This window comes from Solanum dulcamara, chromosome 12, assembly GCF_947179165.1.
Source record: "Solanum dulcamara chromosome 12, daSolDulc1.2, whole genome shotgun sequence".
Classification (NCBI taxonomy): Eukaryota; Viridiplantae; Streptophyta; class Magnoliopsida; order Solanales; family Solanaceae; genus Solanum; species Solanum dulcamara.
This window is the reverse complement of record NC_077248.1, coordinates 18,785,454-18,812,153: the sequence shown is the minus strand read 5'-3', so window position 1 is coordinate 18,812,153 and position 26,700 is coordinate 18,785,454. Positions and strand designations below refer to the sequence as shown.

At 34.1% G+C, this 26,700-nt stretch overlaps 1 protein-coding gene across 1 annotated transcript; it reads right to left on the bottom strand.

Moving 5' to 3' along the window:
* Window positions 1–6,185: 6,185 nt before the first annotated feature.
* Window positions 6,186–7,739, bottom strand: LOC129877043 (LRR receptor-like serine/threonine-protein kinase GSO1). Its single transcript, XM_055952521.1, has one exon. The coding sequence runs from the start codon at window positions 7,694–7,696 to the stop codon at window positions 6,260–6,262; it is 1,437 nt and encodes a 478-aa protein (XP_055808496.1). The 5' UTR covers window positions 7,697–7,739; the 3' UTR covers window positions 6,186–6,259.
* Window positions 7,740–26,700: the final 18,961 nt, after the last annotated feature.

Genomic DNA, 26,700 nt, shown 5'->3' with positions numbered 1-26,700 from the left:
AGGTCCACTGGAAACCTGGTGTTATCTATCTAAGAGAGAGTATATCCAAAAAGATCAGTTTTAGAAGCTATTCAAAGCAAGGACACATGATAATAAGTTAAGAACAGAATTTCCTAAAAATGCCCTATAGCCTCCCGAAGATAGGATACGGACGTCTCTGCACTGATCCACAGGACTCTACTAGGCATTACCCTTATACCAACGATGCCGATCAATCGAGAGCTCTAATATCAACTTATCACGATCAGATTTCTCAAGTCATGATGGCATCTACTAATACCCACTAGTAGGTAAGCCTAACCCTAAACCCTTAGCCCTGAACTAGATGCAACAAGCTATCAATCGGAAGATGAATAAGTAAAGTGGAAGGTAAATAGAAACGAGAAATAAAAGAATAACTGAAATAAAATACAAGGAACCACCCTAAGACCTGACATTAGTCGGTACTCAAGAAACTAAATTAAAATAAGAGTACAAGGCTTTTACAGATACACCATAAGTACAGATAGTCATCAAAAGCAAGTAAAGACTAGTCCTAATCAATCATAGATGGAAATCGGCAACTCTGAATGCTAAGAGCTCACCAAATCTTTGAATCAAAATTTACTCCGCACCAACCCAAATCAACGGCGATAACTCATACTATGATTAATAGGGGCAAAAGTGTAGTATGAGTACCAAACGAATGGTACTCAGTAGGCATAAGCCGACTGAGCCCCAAAGATAAAGCAAGTATAAATCACAGGTAATCAGGTAAATATAGCACAAGTAAACAGATAAGGTCTACTACAAGATGAAGAAGGAAATGAGAGTAAAGATCTAAGGTATATAAATAAAGGAGAAAAAGTCAAAGAATGCACATGCACATGCAAGCCAGAACCTATTTAACAATAAAAAGGCACTAAATGAGTCAACTAATCAAGGACGGGGGCACTATCTGACACTGCTAATCACAAAGCCACCTAAGGACTAACCAACTGAATCTAACAGGGAAAATACCAACAAAAAAAACTCAAACTAAGACACCCTGCAAACCAGGTACCAATACGGCAAGACATAAGTATAGGTATAATCAGACAATAACTGACCGGACACTCATACCCTCGAAAGGTACAAAAATGATAAACATATCCCCAGCCCCCATAAAACTGGGGAACCAGAACATACAAGTATGCTGGTGATAGGAGATGTTAATAAATGCAAGTTTGTAGAAAAAGAAGTAACATCATTGGTGGCTCTCAGCGATCATCAACAAGTGTATAGAATCACCCTGGCCCTCGGCCTACCAGGTGAGACTCATATAGCTCCATCATCCAGTTCAGTGGTGCACTGGCTAGAAGGCCCCATTAAGGACGCGAGAACTCTGTATAAGCTTTCTGGGCCAGAACCAAGTCTTACAAAGATATATCGTATCCCCGTAGTTGTACTGGAGAGTGAGTGGCCAAGATGACATAGATAAAGGAGATGCTGTATCGAATAATCCAGTATAGGCTAAAGGCATCCCAGATGCAGCCAAAGTGTAAAAAGGGTGACGTTGTGCCGGATATCATTAAAAACTTAGCACGCCCTCGATGCTTCTAAAAAGCCAGTATTAAGGGAGTACTTCCTCGATGCCTCGTAGATCTCAAAACCAATGCCCAAATATCCCAAGTGGTACGACTCCATTTAAAACCAGTTTGAAAGTAATAAAAGTGTGAGAATATCCTCTCAAAATAGTAGTAAAAATTCATAAAGAATTTGGGATCGTACCAAAACGAGTGAATGTGCTCAATCAATACAAGCATGCCATCACCAGCATCCAAATAAAACACACATAATTTGAATAGTAACATCATGCCATACCACATTATCAAGGAAAGGGAACTAACCTGGGATCCAATCGCTCCTCGTATATAGCCTCGGGCCCAACAATAGATAATAGATATGATGGTATCAAAAGTCTACCGCTAAACAAAAGCGAAGCACTCTAGAACAGTCCAATATCATGTAGGGGGAGAAACTATATCTAGGATTGACATCTTACCCCAAAATATGAAATCCCAACTCCCAACAAACACACTTAATCCAAACCTATGGCTACGACAAGCCACGGAGGTCTCTGGCACTAGCATAAAGGCACACCAACCGTAACAACCATTACTGGAAGCTATGCCTAGTTATAAGGGTGATGAAACAGAAGAGGAAGCATCTAAGGCCCAAACCTAGCCTAAGTCCATCAATACCGATCCTCAGAAGCATAAATCTCACCACTTCAATACGTAAGTAAAGCCACAAACCTAAAATAAGGATTTCAAGAGACTATACTAGTCTAAGGGTCACTCAGAGACAAGAAAATGGAATAGAATGGGGGGAAAGTCTTAAACTCGGCAAATATAGACCTAAATCACATGCAATATTTACTAGGAAATATCTACTAAAGCTCAGTAAAAGTGGGGAATCGTAGCCTACTTCGAAGTTAATCACGCACGCTCTGAATCTGTCAATTTGATGCTCTCGACCTCGGGATTAGGTATACTATTGTTGTTGCTTCAATCTACAGATCCAATTTATTTGAAGGCTGGACTTAGTTGGTTCATGTACAGATTCTATAATCTCCTTTGCCTTGTTCATGATATTGGCATATAGTTTAAAGTTAACAACTAAATGCCATGCTATTTTGCACGATAAAGTGTTCTGTAGGATGCCATAACCATCATGTTTAGTATGCTTGGAAAAAAAATAAAAATATTCATGGAGTTGTGCAGGAAATTGCTTGTCAAGTTGGAGAGGAAAGTGGTTGTGATCTCTCGATTTAATATTCATTATTTATGATGCTATTTACAAATATATTTGCTAATTTTTTAAATTTGGGTTTAGATCTTTCAAACAATGTTGATTATCCTAATATTTAAGAATTTCAAATCGATTTAAATTTAATTTTAGATAAATTGTTTTTTTATTTGGTCATGATAAACAACCAAAACGACGAAAAAGGACATAACCAACAAATCATTTATAAAAGAAGATTAGGTGAGACACAAGAGACATTAATATATTTAATTTATTTATATCATTTAAATAGATATAATATTTATTTTAACGTCAATTACTATGTTTTAATAATTGTTTTTTTCACATGTATAATTTTATTGTTGCCGTGATACACATATACAAAGCACGTACACTAAATCTATATATATACATATATATATATATATATATATATAGACTCAAATACATTTTGCAATTCAAAAAATATGCTATTGAAGGACCTCAAATTATGGAGAAGCTTAGGAAAAAAATATTAAAAAAAACAACGAAATATATTTGATAAGATTCTTCAATAAAATTATTTCGTTTTATTTTTTGTTACAATTAAATTACTGTATTTTAAAATTTTATCCCAAACGAATATATTTAGGACAGGTGAATGATAAGATCTAAACGGACTAGATAGAAATCAATTATCATCTTTCACCTAGTTACCTCTTCATCTCAATTTCCATATTTTTCCTTAACTCTTTAAATTTATTTTATATGAGCATTTATTTGTTGGTATTTCTTCTATCTTAATTTATCTGATATAATTCGAAGAGTTTACACTTGAAACCGCAAGAATTAATTTCTTTATATGTGGCACCATCAAATTTATTTCAATGTGGAATGAGTTAAGCTTAGGAAAATGGTGGTTAAAGAAATGAAAATGTAGAAGAGAAAAAAAAATTGGCTAATTAAATCTCTCACGTGTTGGTAATGACCGTATCACACTGATTATGTCATGTAGGCATAAAGTGTCAAATGACATAACGAGAATATATTGCGGGATGCTTAAAATGTACAAGTTTACTTTTAGGTGTCTATATATAAAGTCGTGACAATTTTAAATGTCTGTTAATAGATTCTATCAAAAATAATTATATTTTTAAAAATAATATTATAAGTCTCAAAATTAGCAAAATAAAATATTTAAAAGGCATTTGAATAAATCACGATAAAAACTTCGTTTGTTTGATTTTCGACATCCGAGCTCGTCATATAAGTAAGACGGAGGGAATAAAAATTAAGCCTCGATAATTTTAACTCCAAACGTGACTATAATTGAGTAGGTCCCTCTTGAGGTTAAATTGAGTGATCTGGCAAGTAGAATTTGGTCCTTAAAAATGTGAAGGAAATTCATGTGCAATAAAAAGTTTTGTTAATTAATTCTATTACTTTGGAGAAAATGTAAAAAAAATTAAAAGGGATAAGGTATAAGTAGCACCCTAAATTATGATCGAAATCTCAGCGACATAACTTAACTTAATTAAGGTCATATTACCCTCCCTCCCAAACTCACTTTTTTATATATTTTTATGAAACTTTTGTGCCGACGTACACCTTCAATCAGGTAAGTTGACTGCGTTTGTACAACACGCACCGCCATGTGTAAATTTCTATTTTTAAAATTTATTTTTATTTTATTTTAAAAAAAATCTTTTTAGTTTCTTTATCTTATATTTAAATTAAGTTAACATACATAAAAAAAATTAATTTGTCTTGCATTTAAACATTTTTTTTCATTTTTTTACCTTCATTAATTGTTTTTTCTCTTTTTTCTATTGATTTTATTTATTCCTTTTATTTTATTTTCCTTTTTTTATTTCAAATATCTTGTATTTAAAATAAGTTAATTTTGGACGGATATCAAAATAATTTTTAAAAATTAAATATAGCATAAAAAATAAAACGTTAAATTAAAGGACACTTTTAAAATTTTTATTCTTATATTTTTAATAAAATACACGTAATTTTTAAAAATAATTAAAAGTGAAAATATAAGAAATTAATGAAAGAGGAAAATAAATGTTTAAAATGAGGAGAGAAATAAATATTTCATGAAGAAAGAAATAAAAATAATTAAATACACATATATAAATTTTAATATCAATAATTATGAATACTAACTAATTAAAATAACTAATTAAAAAAAGGATATGTGTTCAATTTTTTTACTCATCACTTATATTCAAAAGAGTGTGCACTCTCTATATTACATCAACATTTATAGTGTATTTATTCTGTTTTAGAATAGTTTAGAAGAATAATAAAACTCTAATTAAATTTAGATATTTCGATGAAATTTCAAATATAATTCAAGAGGATACTTGTATCGTTTTTCCTTTTAAAAATATCAAATTTTACTATCAAATTCATTGAATTTTTTTTTTAAGAAAATCCAAGCGGCACGGACTTATACAAAGCGGAAAGAATTGAAAATAACAAATTATGATGTACAAAGCGACATGGACTAAAATCTTTTGCCGATTAATGTAGATTTTCTCCATAACCATTCTCCATCCCTAAATTTTATACTATCTCAAATTAACATGAATGATAAACACTGAATCACAATACAAAATAGTAAATAGTATCTGTCATTGTTCACTTGTTGGTGTCTCTTCATCGACTATGATATTTTGCATTAATTTAGAGTTTGTTTAAATTGACTTTTAACTTTTAGCTTATCAATTAAATATCATAAGTTAGAATTTTTAACTTATTATTTTGACTTTTTTTATTATTTTAATTTAAAATAATTATTTTTTTATTTACTCAAACATTATAAAAATATTTTAAGAATATTTAATTTTAAAACACTTTAAAAATTTTGATCCAAATACTCTTACACAATTATTAGGAGTACTATTTCGCTGTCTAGAGGGTCATTCCTTTTGATGTGAAAGTGATGACTCATTACACCAGCACTGATCTCTTGGAAAATGACACCACTTGATTTTTATTTCATCCTCTTTGATTATAAGTCCTTATTTAATTCAAAAAGAATTAATCTAAATAATTATTTATTTAATTAATTTAAATTAAAAATAGATAATAAATATATTTTTTTTGTTTCAATTTATGTAACAATTTTTTCTTTGTAGTTTGTTATAAAAGAATATCATTTTATTATAAGTAGAAATAATTTAACTTTAAAATTACTCATTTATTTTTAATTAAATAATTTATAACCACATAAATATTTAAAAATTATTTTAATTCATAATTATCGTATCAAGTCAAATGATATCTATAATATATATTATGAGTATATAATCTCCGTACATAGACTAAAAAAATCTATCATGCTACGTGTAAAGATTCCACTACTTAATTTGGAAAGCCCACTTGTCAAACATATTTATTGAACAAAAACGAAGTGCAAGGGATTGTAAAACACCAAATTATTATTACTAGTAGTACATAATAATTAATTATAAGTTAAAACAATACAATGGAAACACTAAGGTTTGCAGGTGGGCAATGGTGAACCACAAAGACAATCATTTCCAGCAAAAGAATTAGCCCCAAACTTTGTTGGTGGAAGCTGACCACACAAATGATTACTACTCAAATTCAACTTGTTTAGTCCAGAAATTGCCTTTGGAACTTTCCCATAAACCATATTCCTAGACAAATCCAAATCCTTCAATGTATTAACAATTCTCAATTTCTCCAAATCAAACTTCAATTTATTCCCAGAAGCATAAAATCCTACCAAGAAATCAGTCTTGTTCAACAACCCAATTGGACTACCACTAATCTCATTATCTGATAAATCGATATAGTCGTAAAAATACGTTGTCTTTGGCTTCCAATCATCCAATTTAATCTTGATCCCACATTTTGCTAGCTTCAACGAGTATATAATTGGAGATGTAGTCACCCAATTTGGAATTTTACCTAAGTGGAAATTATTATACGATAGATCTAGAGACTCTATGCCTTTTACAAACAATGTTGGAAATGGATCCACAAGAAGATTGTGGGATAAATCAAGATTAAATATTTTGGTCAGATTTGCAAAAGTTTTTGGCACAGTTCCCGAGAATCTGTTATAAGAAAGATCTAACGTGTCTAGGGCACGAAATTTTCCGAGAAAATCCGGGATTTTCCCGGATAAATAATTGTGTCCTACCTCAAGGAATCTTAACTGTGGAGCCAGAGCAGTTATACTCGTTGGAATATTGCCAGTAAATTTGTTGTACGATAGTGTCAGGATTCTAAGTTCAGATAGGGAATTGAAAAAATTTGGTATCGACCCAGTCAGTTGATTTTTCTCTAAGCTCAAATAACTTAAACTTTTGAGCTTGCTAAATGCCTTGGGAATTGTGCCGGTGAGCAAGTTATCACCTAATTTGAGCTGACTCACCTGAGTTAATTGGCCGATAGAACTCGGTATCGGGCCAGTTAACCGGTTACCCAAAAAACTCAATGCAAAAAGTTGGGTGAAGTTACCGATGCTTGCGGGTATATGACCTGATAACTTGTTGTTTTCGACGTAAACTATTTGAATTTCAGGAAAAGCAAGGAGAAAATTCGGTGTACCTGATAAGTTCTTAAGATTCGTAAGATAAATACTGGTTAGCTTTTTCAGTTTGGAGAGAGATGAAGAGATGGTACCGGATAAGATTTGGTTTTTCTCGGGTTGTCCACTAATTGATAGACTTGTGACCCGATTGTTTTCCCCACAAGATATACCCGACCATTTGCAACAATCGGTTCCCGCTTTCCAGCTTGATAGAAGACCCGACGGGTCAGATTTGATGCCTGATTTGAAACCTAACAACCCGGTCTCATCGTCCACGTGGCAGTTTGCTGCAAGGCAATGCTGCTGGAGGGTGAGGAGGATAGAGAGGAAAAAGAAGAGAGGGACTGGAAATTGAGAGAAAGATAGCATTGTTGAATTTGTAGTTGTGTTTGTGTTTGTGTTTGTGTTAGGAAGGTTTTTTTTTATAGAGTGGAAATTGGATATTGGGGTCCCAATACTTTACAATATCTTGTGAAGATGGAAACTTTGATATTTACTACTTTGTTACAGCTTCAAATGTGTAAGAGCTTTGACTCTTTCAACGTTCAAACTTGGGTTCTTATCGTTGAAATAAATCAACTTTAACAGTACTTGTAATAGAAGCATTATTATTTGGGAAACTTATGTAAATCATCATTTTTTAATTTATATAAATTCCTTTAAACTATAGTAATTTGAATATATTAATTCATTAATTCATATACATTAATTCAATTGATCGAATAAATTAATTAATTTTTTATGTAGCATCATGTAATATTTAAAATATGATACATTCAACATAAAGATAATTTATAAATCAAAATTAATGTATCTGAATTACTGAATTAATGTATCCAAATGAAAAGAAGGAATTTTAAAAAAAATGAAATAAATGAGAATAATAAAAAAATATGATAAATAAAGGAGTGTAATTAGGTAATTTTTTTCTTATTATTTTAGTTTGAATTACTTAAAGGATATGTTTTTTGCTTTTAGTGTGTTTGTTCGATAAGAAACTTGAAAGATTTGCTTGGGGAAAAACATTTTTACCAATGTTTTGTCAATATAAAAAAAATGATAAAACAATATAACCCTTTTATCATCAAGGTTTAACTCATTCAACTTGCCTTGTGAATCATTTTATTCTACTTTATAGACTTCATTTATGGCCTCTTTTAAGCTTTTAATAAAAATTTAATCATACCTGATATTTGCACTACGTGATACAAATCCTTATTTATATCATTTTATCACTAAGAGACTGTTTCACATTGTCGTTAGAAGGCCAAAAACACTTGTTTTGAGATAAAAATATTTTTTTAAATAAATTTAAAGTGTTTGACTAATCAATAAAACTGCTTTTAATTGAAAGCAGAAACATTTTTTATGCTTTTGGGAAGAAACTAAAAATTTCTACTTCTTGTAAAATGCAAAAGCAGAAGCAGATTTTTTTTTTTCAAGACCAAACTATCCTTGCCATATATACATATTTACCACTATACCTCTTACATTTATTTATTATTGAGGTGAATTTTCATATGTGATGATTTAATTTGTGGGATAATTTTTAAATTTATTTTTTTATATATTTTATTTATATTTAAATATTATGTTAATACTATATCAATATTTAATTATTATTTTTATTTATCTATAAATAATACTGATTGAAAAAATTGAATACGTAAATTTTAATTTAATGAAAATAAAAATTTAATTAAAATTTTGTAATAGATGTTTAAATAATTTATTTTTTATAAAATAATCTTAATATTAAAAGTGCATTGATACTTGTCATTTTTCGTAATTTGACTCTCGAAAGAACCTTTTTAAAAAATTAGTCAAACACAATATGCTTATCAAAATCACTTTTCAAATGAATTAGCAAACACAAATTGCTTTTTCTTCAAAAGCACTTTTCTTAAAAGTCATTTTTAAAGGGAAACTTATATAAATATACAATATTAAGAAAATATTTATCATTTATAGCAATATTTTTTTTTCACTGAACACTTATAATACATTTATAATACAGTTTTAATACATATTGCAGAGAACTATTTATAAAACATATATAATACAAGTTTTATAGATAGATAATACATTTATCACATACTTTAATAGACTTATAATACATTATGTCAGTTTTTTACTACACAAACATAATATATATTTTAAAACACTTATAATACATTTATATTGTATGCATAATTCACTTTTAATACAAGTATAGATTTATCATAATATTGTTATGTATTGCTATAAATTATAATAAATAAAAAAATATCGCTAAAATCAGTAATTAATTTTTAAAAAGCACTCAATTAAGTAATTTTTCCTTTTTTAAAAGTACTTCTAAAAATAAGCATTTTTTAGCAGAAATGTCAAACAGGCTCTAAGTCATAATTAAATTTATAAATACTTTTACTAATTTATAACTTAATTATGATAAATTAATAAAATTTAGCATAAACACTAGTGCGAATAAATCTTACTCGGTATCTATTTCTTATACCATCCGGCGATTTGCTTTATCAAATTTGGCCCTGCTTCCTTATATCAATTAGGATGCGCTATGCGCGGTTTTGAAAAACTGCATCAAATATATAAATTGAGCAACTTACTTAAATAGCTATAGTTATAGGGTTATTGAGTTTGAATAGCTATAAGTATGTTACTTACTAAAAATCACTATAGTTTATATCCAAATTTTGTTGTATATTTGTATAATTTTTTATTATTATTTATACAGTAATATAACCATAAATTAAATATAGCAAATAAGATAAATAATCTGGTACTATAACTGACACCCCTTTATTTACGTCTCAAGAACTCTCAACTTCCCAGTAATAAATTAACAACTACTAATTACCTATTGAAATACATGTATGACTAGAATTTAAAAAGAGTAACCAAAAAATTGGGCAAATGAAGAAAGTTCATCCAATAATTCATCAAATAAACACATACCTCTTATAACCCTCTTCGAAGAATTGATTTCTGTTAGTGTAATGGAGACAATATTTCTCCAAATGAAACCTTATAAAAAAAATAGATGAAACATATAGATGTATACAAATATAATCTATATAAAACGAGAAAAAAATTGGAATGGAAAGATACCTGATGAATATGAATAGCTAAAATCACTGTTGAAATCATGCAAAATTATCTTGATTTCCGATGAGAATATGGGGAATAAAACAAAAAAAAAATGATGAAATAGGGATATTGAAAGAGAAAGCATTGAAGATGGTAAAAAATGAGGAACTGTGCGCACTCGTTTATGTAATTGATTAGGAGTGCATCAATTGTCTTGAATTTAATTACGTATATAAATTTAAAAAAATTATTATTTGTGTATAATTAACTTTGCTATTTAATAGTTAATTGTATCCATATAATATAAAAATATAAATTATAGCTATTTATATTAAATATATAATGATGCTTGTTGTCTGTTTCGGAGCAAAAGAGTCGTTTTCAAGTAGTGTTCGATCGATCACATATTAATCAATATTCTGTAGTTTTTCCAATAGTTTTTTCGTCCCCTTTCCCTTTTCCCAATTCTTTTTCTTTCCCTCACCAGTCTATATTTCTGTGTATGCACCTATGAAGTTGAGAGAAAATGCTTTTAAGGAGAAAGAACGAATTTTTCCTCTGTACTAGAATTAAAAAAATAAAGAACGAAGTTTTCCTCTGTACTAGAATTAAAAAAATTAACAAGTATTGTGTCACGGACTTAGACTTCAACTAAGACTTTCATACGGTACTCGACAACTTACTCACGACTCTTTCACGATCTTGACTATGCATGCAGGAAGATATTGAGTGTTATGTGCAGACTTGTCTTGTGTGCCAACAAGACAAAGTGGAGCAACGTCAACCAGGAGAACTCTTGGAGCCACTACCTATAGAGAGCGTCCATGGAAGAGCGTGACTATGGACTTCATAACTTGCTTGCCGAAGTCCGATGAGTATGGGAAAATTATGGTCGTGGTGGACAGATTCTCTAAATATGCCAGTTTCATGCCCGCTATAGCAGATTGCACTGTTAATTAAGGAGGCTGCCAAGCTATTCTTCAAGAATGTGGTGAAGTATTGGGAGCTGCCGAGGCATATCATTAGCGATAGAGACCCACGTTTCATAGAAAAAATTTGGAGGGAGTTGTTCGAGATTCTTGACATGGAGTGCACTTCTCCACTAGTTTCCAACCACAGCCAAACAGCCAAACGGAGCGAATTAATGCCTTGTTGGAGTGCTACCTGAGGCTCTTCGTGAGCTCTCATCAGAAAGATTGGGTGAGGCTACTGGATATAGCCCAATTCTCATATAACTTGCAGCGAAGCGAGGCCACCAAGTGGACACCATTTGAGTTAGCACGGGCCAACAACCACAAACTCCACATTCACTACCGACCACATTTGAGGATAAGAGTTTGGGAGCTTATCATCAGGGTCGTCTCGACCATAAGACCACTAAAGTAATTGCTTATTTGGGGGGCCACTTTCTCCCAAAGATGTATATATATTATTTTTTGAAAAAATCTCATATATTGATAAATTTGAAAAGAAATTTTTAGGCAGAAAATATAATATTTTTTATCTCATTTAATGTAGGGATCGTTGTAATATTTGAGAAATGGAATAGTGTTTAGTTGATTGTAGAAACCTTTCTTATGTGGCTATCTATTTTTTTGCCTCATTTATAATGTGACGATTATCATGAACCAACATTATTATTCTTATATTTACTTTTTTTATTCTGCTTTATTATTTTATTCTCTCATTATTGAATATTCTAAATTCTCTCAAACGATCAAACTCTCTACATTATGCAAAATCTATTATTGTGTGTTTATAAAAAGATCAAATTTATTTTTTGGTTTCTTGTTCAAATTTCAAGCACTAAACCTAATCAACACTATTTTTAATATAATTATATCAACTTATCAAATTCAACGCAACACTATTTCGATACCATTATATAAATTTTTCAAGTTTTTGAGTCAGATTTTATTATTCTAACTTTATATTATATATTTTTCATTGAAAATTTACATTATTTACATTATTACTTTATAACATCCACGTATATCCTACCTCTTCAGGCCTTATTTATATGATTATACTAAGTATGTTATAATTATTCAATTTATATATGTCACTAAAAAATTAAGGCCTCTCTATGAAATTTGGCTTAAGTCCCCCAAATTTGTTTAGACGGTTCTGCTTATCATATGGCCAAAAGCTTTGAGGAGCAGGGAAGAAGATGAAGAAATTTGCCAACCGCAAACGTCGTCCCACAGACTATAAAGTTGGAGACATGATCTTGGTAAAGTTCAATATGATGCAGTTCAAGGAATTGGTAGGCGTACACCAAAACTTGGTGCAAAATTATGAGGGCCCATTCAGGATTGTTGCCAAGGTAGGCAAGATCTCATACAGGTTAGAACTACCATCGCATCTCAAGGTTCATCCCATCTTTCATGTCAGCGTCCTCAAGCCATACCATGAGGACAAGGATGACCCTAGTCTAAGTAAATCAATTCGGGTGCCAACTACAATCACCGCCTCTCATGATCGAGACATCGAGGTCTTTATTGAATACCAAGCCAAGCAAAAAAAGGGACAACAAGCCACTGTCATGTTCCTCATTCACTAGAAGGGACAATCTCGGAGTAGGCCACGTGGAAACAATATGCAGACTTATGGCAGTTTAAAGACAAAGTCCAGGAGTTCTTGTAGCAATAGTGCCCCTAAGTCATCCCCACATCAGGTGGGAGAGAATGTCATGACCCGCAACTTAGAGGAAGAATCTAGAGTCATGGAGAGGTTAATAGAAGACTTTAGAACATTATGGAGAAATCTTGAGAGCCCTTAGAATACTTTAGATATGTACAGAATTCTAGAAGAGGGACTAGTTTGTAAATATGAAAGGATTAGTATAGTAATTATTATTTATAATTAAGCCCCTAGTGAGTAGTATAAATAGGAGGGATCATTCATTTGTACAACCATCAAGCAATCTTTCAAGCAATACAGAAGCCTTTTTACAAAATCTCTCTTGTGTCTTTCTTCAATCTAGCATTCCCTTAGCGATCTGATTCAAAAGGTCTTATTTGAGCTTACAAGATCGTGAAAGAGTCATGAGTAAGTTCAAGTAAGCCTTTTCCAATTAGATCGCTAAGGAAACGTTAAATTGCAAAAAGACACCAGAGAGATTTTTTAAAAAGGCTTTTGCATTGCTTGGAAGATTGCTTGATGGTTGTACAAATGAATGACCCATCCTATTTATACTCTCACTAGGGGCTTAAGTGCAAATAATAATTACTATACAAGTCTTTTTCATATTTATAACTTAGTTCCTCTTCTAGAATTCTCTACATATCTAGAGTATTTTAAGGGCTCTCAACATTTTTCCATAATGTTCTAGAGTCTTCTATTAACCTCAATGACTCTAGATTCTTCCCCCTTCCAGATGATCAAGTGACGGGTCATGACAAGTGGCTTAGTTCTTTTTGTTGTGAAAATTGGTGGTATAGTGTGTCGCTAACTCTACTTTTTGGAGTTTGTCCATATGGAACTCTAAAATATTTGATTGGAGCAGCATTTGACAGGACATGAATGACATGAAGCTTTGGTGCAGTTACAGAGGTGGCATGCCATATGACATCTGTTATGTCGGAAAAAGGCGGTTTAAAATTAATTTAAACTTTTAGAGAAAGAATCAATTTTAGGAAAGAGAGTCTCCATTTAATTTTTAAGGAAAATCAAGAACCTTAATTTTAAAGACCCTAGCATATTTAAGTCTTAAAATTAGAGAAAATGGGCAAGAGGTTCTTATTTCCACTTTGAGGAGGTGCTAGCATTCAAAGTGGCTGCAAACGCGCGGTTATCCGACGATTTGAAAAATTATTTGACGAACTTTTTGAAAATATTAATTTAAAAGGAAATGAAGACTTCAAAATTATTTTTTTAAAAAATGATCAAACTTAAATATTAAAAATAATATACATGTATATAAAAAAAAGTAAAAATTTATCAAATGACTAAATAAGGTGGAAAATTATTTGGAGAGTAAATTAACATGAATTGGTTTATCTTTGGGAGAATCTAATTAAGTTAAAAGAAATTAAAATTAATATCTAAGTAAGCATAAATAACATAAGTAAATAAATTATTACAACCCAAATGAATATAAATAAATAATAAATAACACATGAAAGTATGGTCCGACACTTAGTTTCTGTACGTCTAGACTAAGTTGTTGGGCCATCTGCATTTTAGGCCTTAAGCCCAATTTCACTATATATCGCAGTTGCATATACACTATATATCGGACTGTATATATACTATATATAGTATATACAACATTGTTTCTGTATATTGAACTGTATACACACTATATACCACCTTTTTGTTCTCTATATCTGTTGTATATCAGAATGTATATACACTAATATATAGTGTATATAATATTGTATTCTTGCACATCAGACTATATATATGTTGTATATCAGTGTATACAATATTATTTTTCAGTTGTATTTCATGTATACATCCCAATATCTATATTCAAACCTAAATATTAGCTTATTTTCCGTGCATCAACTTTTTAGCAATTTGAGCAAGATGACAGAAGACTCAAAACTCAATAATATGCAAAGATGTAGTCCAAAGATGGATTCGAATTGATATCACATGCACCAAAATAAAATTACATAAGCATCTACTCATTTTAAGCTAAACCAAGGAATATATCATGATATTTTGGTGTGTGTGTGTGTATATATATATGTATATATATATATATATATATATGTAGACAAAGAAAAAGAAAGAAGAAATATATTCAAGTAACTAAAGGACACAGAATTAATATATACGCTATACTAACTCAAATTTTAAAGAAAGAATTAAATCAATTAGGCCATAGAAATTCTAACTAAATAATAACTTATGCATATTTTTGTTATCTAAATCATGTTAAAAGAAGAAATTGAAAATATGAAAATCTATATTGTAAAAGAAAACTACTTGGAAAAATAATGAACAAAACTAAGTGCTTTCACGAAATAATCCTAACACATGCTACCTAATTAATCCTAATACATGCTAATTATAAGAAATTTCTATCATTAATCTAATTATTTTTAATACATGCTAACTTAAAAAAACAAGATTACGAATCAGCTAAATATAGAACATGAAATAATTAAATAAAATAAAGCTGAGATTTTTTCTACCTCTTTCTGGGCAGTGAGACTGAAGACGACGAGCAGAAGACGACTTCACCACCACCTAAGAGCTTGACGGAACTCCAATTCACAAAAAAAAATTGAAAATTTAGACTCGAACCTTTGAGGTTTCGACGTTATATCTCTGTTCTTAGCCTAAATTTCGACTTCAATCTCCTATTTTTCTTGACGAAAAATATAAATTGAAAGTTAGAAATTTTCACAACTTTTAGAGTGGGGACAATAGTCCAAAATCCTAGCTAAATAAAGAAAATTTCTAACTTTGGGTTGCTAAAAACCTCTCACTTCCCCCCCTCTTCTTAATGAGAATATGAGCCTTTATATAGGCTCCAAAAACCCAAATTCTTTATGAATTTTTGATGTGGGAGAATGTGATTTTTTTTAAAAAAATTTTAAAGAAAAAACTAAGAATTTCAAAAATACAAACTATAATTAAATTAACCTAACTAACATTGTATTTAGTTAAAAATGAAATCTTTTTGAGATGATTTTTGAATAACCACATAAATAGTAATCAAAGATATAGTTATATAAAAATATGTATATTATATTAAAATTTATAAAAAAATAAAAATAGTTAAGAATAACATGAAAATATCTTTACTTTTATAAAAGTTAATTATTTAAAAAATATTCAAAATTTTAAAAAACTCGATAGTAATTTGCATTGTGGAGGGTCAAAATTGGGTGTCAACAACTGTTCTTTCTTTGGATAGGGTCGATAAAAGAGATCATGGACAAAAAAAATTGACAAATCCAATTTTGACCGACTCTATCTTGATTTTTCTGAAAAGGGGTTGGTACGAATTTTAAAATTATGGTTGGACCCCGAAATAACCACATGCCTTCTGATAGGAATGTGGTTTACTGTAGTGGAAGTCATTGCTCAGCTCGTGTCCTATGAGTTTGATATTCCTTTTCGGACTGTGTTGTAGTTTGTTATGAAGAAAACGTTCCACGTTGTGCTACATCCTCTTTGATGTTGTTTGCACCTTCTTTCATGCTCTTTGTATGTTGAAAATCTTCATTGATCCATTGTAAGGATAATGTTGCTCTATCGGTAGGATGGTGATCTATTGATAGGATACTTGGCAAAATAAATGCATGTCCATCGGTAGAATGAATAAAGATGCTTCATCTGTAGGATAATGCTGCTTCATTGGTAAGATGATAATCCATTAATAGGATATATGCATGTCCATTGGTAGGACGAATAAAGATGATCCATCCGCATGATATAATGCATGTCTATTAGTATGACGAATAAAGGTGATCCATCAGTAGGATATTTTGGCAAAATAATTATCTGTCCATCGATAGGACGAATGAAGATCCATTGGTAGGATATAAATGTGTCCATCGATAGGAGGAATGAAGATCCATTGGTAGGATATATTGGTCAATCAATAGGATGAATGATAATCCATTGGTAGGATGATGTTGCATGTCCATCGATAGAATGAATGAAGGTGAACCATTGGCAGAATATGATGCATATCCATTGGTAGGATGAATGATGGTGATACATCAATAGGATATTTCAATAAAATAACTGTTTGTCCATCGGTAGGACGGTGATCCATTGGTAAGTTGCACTTCAAATCTTCTCTGATATTTGATGCGTCTTACGTATGCCCTTCAGGCGTTTATAATGCTGGAAAATATTGATGTTTCGCTTTGATGATATCAACATACAATGGCCCTTTCGATAAATAAATAAATAAATATGCAAATGCCATCATCTTGGATGATTTGAATGATGCACAACCCTTTTGGCAATGCAATGTAATGAAATGACCCTCTTGGCAAATAAATATGCAAATGTCATCCTCTTGGGTAATTTGAATGATGCACGATCCTCTTGGCAATGCAATGTAATAAAATGGCCCTTTCGGTAATGAATATGTTATGTCATCCTCTTGGATGATTTGAATGATGCATGACCTTCTTGATATGCAATAAAATGAAATGGCCCTCACGGTAATGATATGATAATGATAATGGTCCTCTCAGTAATAAATATGCAATGTCATCCTCTTAGATGATTTGAATTATGCATAACCCTCTTGATATTGCAACGTAATAAAATAACCCTCTCAGCAATGAAATGTAATGAAATGGCCCTCTCAGCAATGAATATGATAATGGCCCTCTTGGCAATGAATATGATATTGGCTTTCTTGGCAATGATATGATAATGATAATGACCTTCTTGGCAATGAATATGCAATGTAATCCTCTTGGATGATTATGATAATGATGATGGTCCTCTTGGCAATGAATATGCAATGTCATCCTCTCAATGATTCGAATGATGCATGACCCTCTTAGTAATGTAATATAATGAAATGACCCTCTCGGTAATGAAATGTAATAAAATATCCCTCTCGATAATAAATATGGTAATAACCCTCTTGGCAATAAATATAATAATAGCTCTCTTAGCAATGATATGATAATGATGATATCCCTATTAATAATGAATATGCAATGTCATCCTCTTAGATGATTTTTTTTTTGGGGGGGAACAGACCCTACACGAGGCTCCCACCTCTCGTGCACAGTCAGGGGTTGAGCATCACCCCCAAGTCTTAACATAAATAAACAAAGTAAAAATACATGGAGGGGGACATCAAACCTTACCTCCGATCCTATGGTGGTTCCTAAGTCGGCTAACCTATTAAGGTCGGCTAACTCATCCCCGATACAAAAAAAGAGACTAACTATAATTAGAAAGCAATAAATCTATGAGAGGACTCCTCCCGGTACAAATCAACTAAGAAAGCATAAATGAGGGAGACTCTCCCCTTCCATGAGAAAAATTAAAAGTAGCCTACACTAGTCCTATTCAACTACGCTACGTACCAGACATAGCTACATTGAATAAGAACAAGTATATGAAACTTCTATCTCGCATGGAATGGGAAAATTCTTTTCATCTTTGCCCTTTTTAGTCTTGTCATACCAAGTAAGTCCCAATGGAGGGTGCATCCACTTCCGGATCGAGTATATATCAGCTAAGGAGGATGAAATGAGATGAAGTATATTGAGTTGTAGGAACCAACAACCTTGTAGTTGTTGTTGTTGTTGAGGAAGGCCTTGAAGAGATTTGTTGCATGCTGCAACTTGAAAGTGCAGCAGTTTTTAGTGTGGCAACTGTTATAGAGTTGAACTGGTGCTGCCTTGCACATAGGAGGGATCCTGTGATGCTGTGGTTGTTCAGCCCATCCAGTAGAGGATCTTCTTTTGTGCCTATATTCAAGCAAATAAACCAACAAGGGTCTCCAAAGAGTTTGTCTGAAGTATGGCTGTTGCAGTATGTGAGGAGTGTTGGATGGTGTTGATGTGGTCCTAGCCTGCCATGCTTTAGTTCCTCTTCGTTTGCATCTATGGACAAGCTATTTTTGGTGAGCCCTCTTTGTGGTGAGAGTTGTCTCCTTGGGACACCTTCACAGACACACCAAACCAGAACAACATGCAAAACAAACTTGCCAGCTATTGTACCTAGTACTATTGGAGTTGCAGCTTGGGTGCAGCATTGCTGCTGCATTAACTGGTGTAGGTGTTGAGCTGCACCTCTGTAAGCAGCCTCTTGGTGCCTCCAAAGGAGACTTGATTAGCTCCTTTGAAGTTGCCTTATGTGCCTGCACATAACAAGTGCAAGGAGCTCCAGGAGATGTGAGATTCAATGGATTTGCTGCAGGTGTTGCAGTGAATGGATTGGCTTGAGTGTAGAGTTTATGTTTTAATGAAGTCCTAGCTTGGAAGATTGTTGTCTCTATGTTAATGCCTTTTATTTGCCAAGATGCCCCATCAGATGAAGAGGTACTTTGCTTGTTGTTGCTTGTTAGGTACAGCAATAGGGGATTCCTCATTTGGATGGTGGTCAAATCCTTGGGATACCTGCTCAGACAAACAAAACCAACAAACCACACAACCAAACACAATTGCAAGCTGCTGTAACTAGTACTAGTAACTTGTAGTTGTTCCTTGTGTGCTGCAGGATGGTGGAGATGTTGATGTATGCATCTCCTTGTTGCTTCCAAAGAAGAATTGATCAGCTCCTTTGAGTAAATATGTGCCTGCACATAACAAATAAAAGAGCAAAGAGCTGTAGGGGTCTTGTGGTGCATGTTTGTTGCTGCATGTATTTCAGAAGATAAATTGTCCTTATTCTAGGGCTATTGTATTGTTGAAGTCCTATCTTGGAAGGCTGTATTCTCTATGTTGATTCCATTCATTTGCCAAGGTTCCCCATTAGTTGTTGTACCTGCACAAAAAACATCACAGAAAAACAAATAGCCAACCAGACAGAAAAACCAGGCTGGGTCTTGTGCAGGGGTCTTGGAGATTCTATTTGATTTGATGGTTGTATTTGTGATGTCTTCTATGTATTTGTTGTCAGTGCATGTTGATGATTCAATCCAGCAACCTGCAACAATACAACAAACAACCAAAGGCAAGAAAGAACTTACACCAGCTAGCAAAAAGGAAAGGACCTCCAAGAGTGCTTTGGGGTCTGTTAGGATTTTCAACGTCGCTCGACTAACATCTCCAATTATCCGATTGAGTTGAAACTTCTTGAGATATCCCCAAACAGCCCTTTTTTTAGGTCTGCAAGATTTGGAGGCTTTTTGGACAAGTTGGAAAAAAGGCACCCTCTTTAGGCTTAAGGCAGCTGACTTTTTCAAGGTCGCTCGCTTAACGTCTCCAATTGTCCGTTTGTGATGAAACTTCTTGGGCCTTATCCCTATAGTATTTGCCGCAATCCTGAAAAGTTTGGAGGCCTTTGGACAGGTCCACATGGTGCAACTCACCCTGCACATGCTGCCCTGCTGAAGCTTAGATATAGATGTTGTAGTTGTAATGTTATTGTTGTATCTTCTGAACTCCAAGATGCTATGAGTGATTGTAACTCCTCTTGTGGATGATGTTTGTAGCTGCTGCATTCCCTTCTTTACTTCTAGCATTGTGTTATTATTTCTACTGAAGCAATAAACAAGGGAGACTCTCCCTTTACAATAGGAAATAACTAGGTGGAATAAGAAGAAGTAAAACAAATTACAGGTAAGTAGTCTATTATACATTGGGGATGAGATCAGTCAAGAGGGTAGTTTGATTCTTTTCAGAGTTTTCCTTCTGAAACTTGCCATTCCTAGCTTGTCCATCTTGATGTAACCTTTTGTTTCATGTGGTAGCTGCTGGATGTTGTAGAAGTGTTGTGTATCATTGAACCTGTGGCTGCATTTTGATAAGGTATCTATAGGATGGTTTGCTTCTCTGAATATATGTTTGCACCGAAAGAATTCCAATTGTTGGACCAGGGATTGTAACTTTGTAACATATCTGTGAATGCTCCAAGGTGGCTTAAGGTCTTGTTTCAGCCACTTAGTCAATAATTCAGAGTCAATTTCCAATATCACTCTATTATGTCCATGTTGAATACACCAAGTGAGGCCAATAGTTGCTGCCTGCACCTCTGCTTGGTTATTAGTACCCATTCCCAATGGAGTTGCAAAGGCATATATTAAGTTACCATTGTGGTTTCTTAGTATTCCCCCTGCTCCAATTTTCCCAGGGTTGTCTAATGCACTCCCATCAGTATTCAATTTCACAATGGAAGATGGAGGTCTGATCCACATAACTTTGGTCACTCTCATGTCTTGTTGACACTGTTCTATCATAGGAACCAGTTCCTTCCAGCTCTGTGGCCACTTAATGTAAGGGAAAGCAGTGTGTATCAGCATGTAAAGGTCCTTGACTATGGAGAATTTAACTCTAGTAGTACTAGATTTCTTTCCTCCATACTTACTTGCACATCTATTCTTCGATATATGCCAACATACAAAGATAGGAGTGGCCTGCAACATGAGCTTCTGAGCCTCATTACTGGACTTGGCAGTCCACCACTTCATTAGTATGCTTCTCAGTGAGCAGGTCCCTTGCATTATCCCCTATGAGCTAGAGAAGTGTTGCCAAATATGCTTGGCAAAATTTCCTGAAGCAAATATGTGATCTACATTGTCCAATCCTGGCCTGTAGCAACAAGAACATGCTGCTGGTACTACTCCAAATTGGACAAGCTTATCATTAGTAGGGAGTTTTTGTCTTAGATCTCTCCATAGTAGAAAAGACACTTTGAAGGGAATGTTAGTGTGCCAAGTGCACCCATCAGTCAGGGTCTTGGCTCTTTTCTTTCTAACTAGTTCCTATGCTGATTTAGAAGTAAAGTTGCCATGTGAAGTCAACTTCCAGCAGGCTTGATCAGCTGTGTTAGGGTGATAGTCTATCTCAGTGTCTAGTATCTGCTGCACCAGCTGAAGTGGGGCATATTTTCTAATTTTTTGCACATTCTACTCCCCATTTTCAATATATTCAGATACTCTAGTATTGTTGAGTCTAGGTAGATGGTTGTTATGATAAGCTAGGGGGCCAATACCCAACCAATCATCCCACTAGAAACTACTTGTACCTGAGTTGATGTGCCAGTGTATATGTGGCTCAATATCAATTTTATTAGCCACCATGTGCTTCCACATAATAGACTGACCTGTGTGCCATTTTTTTATCACAGGATGAGCCCTCTGGCAGTACTTAGCCTTCAGAAATTGTCCCCATAAAATCTTCTTAGACCTGAAGGTCCACCATTGTTTGTATTGCAAAGCTAAGCACACATCTTGTATTTTCTTCATACCAATACCCCCTTCTTCCACAGGATAGCTGAGGGTCTCCCATGATGCCCAGTGATATTTCTTCTTCTCCTTGTCCCACCCCCAGAAAAAGTCAGCTATGAGGCCCCTGATCTGATTCATAATGGTAGCAGTAGGTCTGATTGCAGACAGCAAGTGGATTGGTAGTGATTGCAGCACTGATTTCACCATGTTGCTCTACCTCCATAGCCCAACACTTTAGTCTGTCATCCTCTGATTTTGCTTAGAACTTTAGACACCATACTTGTATAGTAAATGATTCTCTGCCTTCCAATGTAGAGTGGACAACCCAGGTAAGTAATGGGACCATGTGTCCACTTGAAGGCTGTGATCCTGCTTATCCTATCAATAACATCTGGATTGGTATTAAGAGGAAGCATGAACTGGCTCTTGTCCTTGTTGATTAGCTGGCCTGAAGTTGTTTCATAAACCTTCAAAGTCTTGGTAATAAGAGTCATGGACAAGTTGTTGGTAGCAGTGAAGATGATCACATCATCTGCAAAGCTCAAGTGGTTCACTTGGGGGTCCCTTCTTTCCATGTGGAATCCAGTATATAGGTAGTGTTGGTTAAGATTATTCAGCATCCTGGATAGTACTTCTGCTCCTATAATGAATAAGATAGGTGACAAGGGGTCTCCTTGCTTGAGACCTCTTGTGGAATGAAAAAATCCATGCCTTACCCAATTGATGATGACTGAATACCAGTTGTTAGACATGATCCTCCACACCATATCAATAATGACTTCTCCAAATCCCATCCTTCTCATGACCATACAAGTGAAGTACCAGGAGACTCTGTAATATGCCTTAGCCATATCCAACTTAATCACTACATTGTCCCCTACATTGGGTTTCTTAATGTTGTGAATAATTTCCTGTGCCAGCATTATATTTTCTGATATGCTCCTACCTTTAACAAATCCTGACTGATTGTCTGAAATGAGCTGAGGTAGAATGGGAGCAAGTCTGAGACAGAGTAGTTTGGATATGATCTTGCTAGTGAAATTGCTAAGGGAGATGGGCCTGTACTCTGACAGTTTGTTGGGGTGCTCAGTTTTAGGAAGTAGAACCAAGCATGCATGAGATATGTACCTGGGAATACAGTGACCATTGAAGAAGTGTTGCACTAGCTTCAGCAGATCATCACTAATGATATCCCAACATGATTGAAAGAACTTGCCACTCATGCCATCTGTCCCTGCAGCTGAAGTAGGACTCATAGAAAATACTACCTTTTTTAGCTCCTCCTTTGTAGGTATGGATTGTAGTAGTTCATTCTGCTGATCAGTAACTATCTTTGGGATGCATTTAATCACATCTTCATTGATATGTTTCTCCTCAGCAGTAAAGAGTTTCTCAAAGTGTGCACAAGCTGCACTTGCAATATTGTCATCACCCTGGATAGAGTTTCCTTGTTCATTACTGATCTGATGGATGAACAACCTTCTTCTTCTCCCTCTGATGATGGCATGAAAATAATTGGTATTGGCATCTCCATATTTGAACCAGTGCAATTGAGTTTTCTGTTTTAAAATGGACTGCTCTATCTTCAAATACCTGATGTACTGGGCATTTATCTGATTTAGCTTGGCTCTGTTATCCTCAGAATTATCTTTGATGATATTCTCTTCAGCTTGTATCACCTATTCCTCAAACTGTTTGACTGAAGCAAATATATCACCATATTGATTTCTAGACCAGTGGTTAAGGGTATTAGAGACTCTTTTCAGTTTTTGATGGAAAGTCCTCATTGAATTTCCATCCACAGGTCTTTCCCAGCAAGATCTTACAGTATCAATGAAGTTTTTATTTTCAACCCAGCAGTGTAAAAACTTGAAATATTTGATAGTATGACTTTGTTTTTCAGTACATTCTAGCAGGAGAGGGCAGTGATCAGAATCTGTAAAGGCCAGGTGATTAAGAATGCTCACAGGTATGACCTCCAACCAAGCATCATTGACCAGGGACCTGTCAAGTCTCTTCCATATTCTGGCATCTGCATCTCTCTTGTTGCACCATGTGAATTGTTGTCCATGAAAACCAAGATCAATGAGTCCACAAGCTTCTATGACACTAATAAAATCAAGGCTCTTCTTCATGTTGTAAGGTTGGCCCCCCATCTTCTCTTCAACATGAGTAATTACATTGAAGTCTCCAATGGTGCACCAAGGTTCTTCCATATCAGAGAATTGAAGCATCTTATCCCATAATTCTCTTCTCATGTAGTCTTTGCATTTGGCATATACAAAGGTAATGAGATATTGTTTAGGCCAAGCTGCATGTCTGATCTTACAGGTAAGCTGTTGTTCATCCTGATCCACAAGATTGCATACACAGTCTTTGTTCCAAAATAGCCATATTTTTTTGTTGGGATTGGACATGGCATTATCCATACCTAACCGAATTCTGTAGAAGTAGAGTTGAGATTTATTGGAAAAAGGTTCCAGCACTGCAATCATAGAGAGTTTGTGATAGTCTTTCAACCTTTGTAGTCTGTCTAAGGCTCCTTGAGTATCAATACTCCTTGCATTCCAACAGAGTGTATTGATCATCATAACTTGTGGGATTTATACCTTGTGTTGATGTTGCTTTTGACTGCAACATTATCTGATCTGCTGATTAAGCTTTGTTTACTCCTCTTCCTTTCCTACTTACTTTTGGAAGGTGACTCTTTTTTCTCCTTTTCTTGTTGAGTTTCCTTCTGCAATAAGGCTGCCATATTGGATATGAATGTCTCTAATTGGTTTTCCTGTTGTTCATCCTCCCATTAGTCAGGGTCTTCCTCATCTTCAGAATGAGTGACCCTATATTCATCAGATAAGTCTTCTGCACTGTCTTCTTTACTAAGCACCTGCCTCTCATTGGATACATCATAAATTTGCAGAAGTGTGGCATGGTCAGTAACTGTGTACTCCTCTTCAAAACCATCTGATATGGTTTTCTGACTAAGCTTACTCTGTTCTGCAGATTGCATCTGGATTCCTGCTTGTTTTGGTATCAGGACATAGTTCTCACTTGTTTGCTCTGATTGTCTCTCCTGGATAAGTTTCTTGTTAATAGCATCCCTTTTTTCTTGCTTAGAGATAATGTGGCCTTGTTGTTGAGTGTCTGAGAATGTGTACTGTTGTTTGTTATACTAATATTAGGAGTTTGATCCTTTCCCATATTTGGTTCAGCAGCCTGCACCTCAGTTTGTTGCCTCTGACCCTTATTGGCCTGAATATTAGCCACCTTACCCTGTACTGTATTATTAGGCTTGTTCCTTCTGATCTCATCTTCTTGTTGGGTATCAATTTGATGTTCTTATACCCTGGACCTGCTAGTATTTGGATGAGTGGTTGCAGGGGCTTTATAGTCTTTCCTAGGGTCAACCAATAGAGGTTCCCTCCCCCTGGTAGCCCCTTCCTGCATGTTAGTAATTTTCTCCTGACTTTCCCCTTCCTCAACCCCACAGACTTCTTCAGCCAGCACAATAAAATTGTTTAACACATTTAAATTATTGGGGGAGCCATGGGGGTGTGGGATTGGTAAGTCAATACCTGTGCTTTTGACATTGTTGCCTTCAACAGTATTCAAGCTAGAACTTGGTTCTTTTCTGGCAGCAATATTTTGATCTTTTTCCTTGTCTGCAGGTCTGCTAGTTCCAACCTGCTGAGTGGGATTATGGGAAGTGGAATATACTATTTTTTGGAGAAGGGGGGGTTGAATCTAGACTCCAGATTCAACATTACAAGTTTGGACATTACAACTATTAACTTTGGAGTTATTAGGCATACCTGACTGTTGCTGGTTTCTTTCATCATTGCTGTTGGTGCCATTGTGTTGGTGAGGTAATGAACCTTCCCCTTTTGACCTGTATACTTGTGTTTTATGCTGCTGTGTTTGATGTTGTTGGTGTTGTCCATCTTTCTTGCCTCTTCTCCTTTGGATTTGCCACCTTGTATGCTCTTGATTTCTTTTTTCAATTTCAGCCCTGTTAGTGTTTTGTTGTTCCTTAATGTGTTGGTGTTCTTGGTACTGAGTTTCCTTGTGCTGATTAGTAGCAGGTTGCATAGCCTTTCTCTTATCAGTGATGATCCTGTCTGTGTTCCTGACCTCCTCTTCTTGATCATTCTTTTTCTTATTCTCCTCATCTCTTTTTTTAACAGTACAAACTTGTAAGGTGTGACCTTGATGCTTGCAGTAAGGACAGTAGTCTGGCATTCCCTCATATTGAATGGATTGCCACCTGCCATCTCCATTTTCATCTTCATCAAAGCCCATCCAAATGTGCTGGGGTCTTTGTTTAGTTAGATCAATTTGGATTTTGACTTTGGCCACACTACCCCTAGTTTTTTTGTATGTGGCCAAGTCCAAGAACAAAACCTTGCCAATAGGGGATAGTAAAGGGGTTACTACTTTAAGCCTATAGCAATAC

What these genes read in the sequence shown, in the direction of transcription:
- LOC129877043 (XM_055952521.1), bottom strand. Translation starts at nt 7,696, where the DNA reads ATGCTATCTTTCTCTCAATTTCCAGTCCCTCTCTTCTTTTTCCTCTCT.